General features: G+C 26.4%; 1 protein-coding gene across 1 annotated transcript; it reads right to left on the bottom strand.

Moving 5' to 3' along the window:
* Nucleotides 1-483: 483 nt before the first annotated feature.
* On the bottom strand, nucleotides 484-4,628 carry SPX3 (SPX domain protein 3). Its single transcript, XM_016331161.3, has 3 exons — nucleotides 4,209-4,628; nucleotides 1,977-2,142; nucleotides 484-954 (listed from the first exon to the last, which is right to left on the bottom strand). The coding sequence occupies exons 1-3, from the start codon at nucleotides 4,452-4,454 to the stop codon at nucleotides 593-595; spliced, it is 774 nt and encodes a 257-aa protein (XP_016186647.1). The 5' UTR covers nucleotides 4,455-4,628; the 3' UTR covers nucleotides 484-592.
* Between the last annotated feature and the right edge of the window lie 1,118 nt (nucleotides 4,629-5,746).

Here is a 5,746-nt window from a genome sequence, read left to right as displayed (position 1 = left end):
TTTAACATTCACTTTCTTCACTACATACCCAAACAAATTGGTTTGAATTAAATACCCGAGTAGAATATATATTGCCAATCCTACCAAAAGCCAAAATTTTAAACACCTTATACTAAATGACTTGCCCAATGTGTATTTTTGTTTTCATCAGAAACATTTCTATTCCTAGCCCGTGTCCTCCAAAATGTATTACATCATGAGATATTTTTGTAGAACCACAATTCCAACACTTAGCATTAAGTCATTAACATACACTCGCTGAAAAATATAAAAGCGATTCCATTAATTTTATTTAAGTTGTATTTAGTAGTACAAATAAGACACAAATACAAAGATAAAGAAACAAAAAATATAAAGAATTCCAATAAATTCCAAACATATATTTTAAATTTTTTATCTTTGTATTTGTATTGCGACTTTGTTATCAAACACATTTTTTTACGAGTATATATAAATACTAAGTATTAGAATTGTATTTATATAAAAATTTCTCGAAATGCAATTTCTGATTTTCCTATCTATTTTTGTGATCATAAAACTATGGTAATAACTATGACGATTTTATACATAACCAATTCAAATTTTTTTTCCCCTACACAATTGGAACTGCAGCATTGAGTTGTATTGATTGGATGAGATCAGAATCCGGCAAATTAAGAGGAGGCAAAGAAAAAGGACTCTCAGTTGAACTCCCTTTTCTTATTTCTTGCATTGTAAGCAAAGCCTTAACAGTGTTCCTGAAAATACCTTCCCCTGCCACAACAATGGCTTCTTTTGCTCTTTCAGCTGCTTCCTCTGCTGGGAATACTGTGTCAATTATGCTCTCACATTCCTTCACTAGGTTTGAGATTATATCAGTTGTGAAAAAGGGTTGCACCAAAACTTTCTGAATGAATGGCAAACGCAATAGTCCTCCTGTTCTCTTGTCATATTTTTTCAGAATCTTAGCCAGCCCTGCAAAATTCAACATATACATTATTCAATATTACATAATTAAAAGATAAAATGTTTTTATTAGTATTAGGTTTTTTTTTGGTGACTTTATTAGTATTAGGTTTAGTTACTCTGTTGATTTCTATAGGATCACTAAATTTTCAATTAAGTTTCTATATTTTTTTTCTTTTTAATTGGGTTCTTACACTGCTTTTAATTTTATAATTAGGTCCTTTTCATATAAAAAATATTGAAATTAACAGAATATTTTTTTTAAAATACATGCGATCAAAGATCTAGTAAAGTTTTTAATTATGAATACCTTCAATGTGCAAAGAAATATTCAATTAACTCTAATATTTTTTATACTAGAAAATACCTAATTATAAAATTAAAAATAGTGCAGGGACTCAATTGAAAAGAAAAAAGTATAAAAATTTAATTAAAAATTTAATTAAAAATTTGATGAAACTGTAAAGACCAACAGAATAATTAAACATTATTATTATTATTATTATTATTATTATTATTATTATTATTATTATTATTATTATTATTATTGAATTTTGAATTCATATACTATTTATTCACTATTTGACGAAATCTGTATCACATTATAAGTAAAAAAATTTCTTGTGTGCTCTAAGAACAAATGAATATTTTTGTTTTGTGTTATATATTTTGTCAGTTTGATGTTAGTTTTTATTTTAAAATTTAGGATTTAGTGTTTAAAATTTAAGATTTATGATTTTGTTTTATTAATACTTTTAAATTTAAATTTAAAGTAATAGTGAATTTATACTGCTAACATAGAAGATAATTAATTGATTAGAATAAAAACACTTACTTACAATCAGAACATATAAAAATTTCTCATATAAATGAGTTTAGCGATAGACTTACATATTTAATAAAAAATAATATATAAAACCTTAACAAAATTTTATTCTAATATGGGGTTAAAGATAGTAAGATAATGAGCTCTATATATATATGTCTGAAACAATTTTTCAAATAATAAAAAAAAAAAGAAAAGAAAGAACCTGTGTAATTGATGTTGCTGTAGTTTACCAAGAGAACCATTTCACCATGGAAATCAACAATTGCTTTTCTGATTTTTTCCATCTCCTCCTTGTAATTCTCTTCTGAAGGGTGAATGCCATTTGGTCCCCATAAATCAACCACTCTCTTTATCTTCTGTTTTAAGTTCTGCAACCAACATCTAGTTAGTTATAAAGTTTTCATACACAATTTTACTATCTTCTTCTCAATTAAATGGTAGCATGATTTTTCATGAGGATCATAGAGACAATATCTTTTAGAAATAGATTATCTCAAATGAAATATCAGTTCATGCTATTGCTGAGGTCCGATGATCAAGTAGATTTTTCAATTGAGCATATTTATCATCATAGCATGCAAATCATTGATTAGAAAAGATGTTGAGTTACACACTATACTACTAAAAAGGTCTAGTATAATAATATCATCTAAAAAATAGTGTATTAAAAAAATAAATTAATACATAGAAATAAACACTTTTTTTTCTTTCTCCAACCTAAATTACAAAACTTATTATTAGAAATTCAACTAATTCGATCGGGTTTAGTTAAAGTCTTATTAAAGAATATGGGTTCGCAAACCTCCAAAGAGTTTTGCCCGATCAATAGATTGTTGAATACAAAAAGCGAGATTCGAATTTAAAACACTTGCTTAAATAAACAGACTAGTGAACTAATTAATAGACCAAACAAATTTGGTTTTGTCAATTTTTTTTGTTTGGTATATGTTTTGTCAAAATTTTTATTTTTATTGTTTTTCCATCCCAGGTAAGAAGAGATCAGCACAGCATGGGCCATGGAAAACAGATAGAAAGTAAGCTCCAGATTGTACTTAAAATGGGCCCAAGAAATAGAGAAGCTTCCATTGAATGATTGAAAAATTTAAAGTGCATATGTTCAAACTTCAAATCCTTGGACAAACCTTTGTGGACCACTTGGTTTTGGTTTCCCTTTTTATATGTCCAAAATCAGTTGAAGATTGAAGATTTCATCAAATTTCTTAGTCAACCAAAAGCTTAGAACCCAAAAACATAATTAAAAATAAAACTCAACAAAACGTGGTTTATGATCTTCCACATGAAAAAAAGAAAAATACAAAACACCTCCACAATACGACAAAAAACAAAAAACCCCCTCCACAATAGAAATTAAAATACTGATAGCCTAATACCAAAAATATACTAGTAGGATATATGAGATTTTGTGTTAATAATAAGATACCCAAAAAAATACCAAAAAAAAAAAAAAAAGATACCCAAAATTGAAGTATATCAATATTTTTTTTTAATATACTACTAATATTTGGTATTTATTTTTTGTATGTTAACTAAGGTGTCATGCAGTTCTTATACTATAGTCAAAAGTCAGCTAAGTAAGACTTTTGGTAAATTCATATTTTTTAAGTAATAATGATATTTCTATTAAAGTTTTCACTGAATTAATCATATAAGTTCATAATAACATATGAAAAAGAAAAAATATTCACGTACGCCTTAGTTGGCCCACACACCACCGCCAACTTTTAATAAAAAAAAGTTCAACAAGGATGTTATTAGTACAACATTTTCAGTTTTTAGAAATTAGATAACCATTGAAAAATAACGAATATTCCTAGCATAAACGATGCAATTTATGAAGCAACTCAAGTAGGAATCAATTCCTTCCTAGTAACATTCACCCGTTTCAAGTTCAAATTTAACAACGGAGAAACCACTTCATATTAAATGATAAATATATACTATTGTTGTAGCAGTTTACAATGTGCTAATGCCACTACATAAAAAGAAAATTCATAATTGTTTTTATAATTACTATATCTCAAGTCAAAATGATCTCAATTATAAGTTTCTGAGATTTTAAGTGACAAAGATTTAGTGAAGCAGAACTTAAGTAGTTTAAATCAGGATCAAATATTTGTCTGGTACGACACGTCAGTTAAAGATTCTTATTTTCCGACAGTATGTAATCGCTGTTTTTTTTATTATTATCGTGTGTTTGTATCTAATAGTTTAAACTATAATTTTATAATAATTTAATAGAATATACGAAAAATTAATATATATACTCCTTGGTTTCTGAAAATTAAAAATTGTTATATTACTATTTTTTTTAGCATGAAGAAACCTTAATGAAATCAAATTCTTTTAATATTGGCCATTTTTTTCAAAGTGAAGAAACTATGATGAAATATGAAATTATGAACATTATTATTACCTCATGGCGAATAACAAACTCTTCTTCTTGCTCCATGAAGAAGCCATTGAACTTGTCAATCTCAATGTCCAACAAGTACACGAAATCAGACTCAGCCTTGCCATACTCCAAAGACTCATTTCGGCGCGTTGGCGCGGCCGAAATGAGCTTCACAAGCTTCTTCAGTTCCTTGTACGACAAGAACTTGTCCCTCCATTCGGGGAGGGAATCTTGAATCTGTTGCTTCAACCTCTTACCAAACTTCATAACTCAAATTGCAAAATTTTAACAAGAGAAAAAAAAAAGAAAATAAAAAATGTAAACCTAATAAGAAGAAGATGATGATCAAATTAAAAATGGGTTGGTATGGTGATGTAAGAAGATATGAGAGAAAGGGTGTAAGGGGGGTTTATATTAGTGAAGGTTTGCTAGAATATTAGAGGCATATGCTTAGCGTGATGAAGTGGCGGTTAGAAAAGGGTATAAAAGGGGTCGTTGGAGAAGCATGGGAATTCTTTGGAGGCATATTCGGTTACTATAATATTAATATTACACGGTCATACTTAGGACTAAGACTTTGAAAATTATAAAAATTTTGGTGCTGTGGTGCTGTGGTAGTGTGGTTGTGGTAACACACTATGTGGTTCAGTTTTGTTAAAATATGGGTTTTGGTTTACGTTTGGGTCAAGTTTTACTTTAATTAAACACTTAATTCAATTCTTATTTATTTTTTTTAAGGTTAAGGTAATTTATTTCTATTTTATTATATAAAAATTAAATTTTTGTATTTAATGATGATATTGACATGGCATGTTTTGGAGAGTCTTTTTCAATTTAATTATTTTAACGCATTCAATATAATTTATTATAATGACTTACTTATATCAGCTAGTTGATTTTATTAGATATTTAAATATCATATAATTTATTATGATTTATATCAATTTGATTTGGTAGTATTTTCTAATGTGTTTTATTAAAAGTTTTATTAGTATTTTTTAATTTATTAAACCAAATTTATTATGTGTATTAATTAATTTGATTAATTTATGTATTAAAATAACAAATCTATGAATAAAATAGACAAGTGAGATATTTTCAACTAATAATTAAATCAAATTAAATAATATATATTGAGTTAAATTAAAATAATATAAATTAAGGATTAAATTAAAATAAAATGATTTTTTACTTATTCAAATTGAATACAATAAAATATAAATTAATTTTTTTAGATAATCATGGTCTTCTGATCTACTATATATAGATGGCCATACAAAATTATAAGAATCATCATTTTTATCGTTCTTGCTATTTCAACTCTTTTTTTTCTTCTTTTTTTTTCTTTATGTATAATTTATTTTATGTATAAATGTAAGCAAAATGAGAAGACATGGATGAGTGTTTCATTGATTGTTTGTTTGACAAATATTATTGTTCGAAAATATCTTAATTTAGACATTCTACTGAGTGTATTTTTTTATAGTATTAGATCGAAGAATATTTGTTAAAATGAATATACCCATAATGAATTTTTTTTCGATTGTTAAATTTTTATG

The sequence above is a fragment of the Arachis ipaensis genome, chromosome B2 (genome assembly GCF_059453495.1).
Source record: "Arachis ipaensis isolate K30076 ecotype BB chromosome B2, ASM5945349v1, whole genome shotgun sequence".
NCBI lineage: Eukaryota > Viridiplantae > Streptophyta > Magnoliopsida > Fabales > Fabaceae > Arachis > Arachis ipaensis.
The sequence above is the reverse complement of the archived record's forward strand: the minus strand, read 5'-3'. Positions and strand labels throughout refer to the sequence as shown.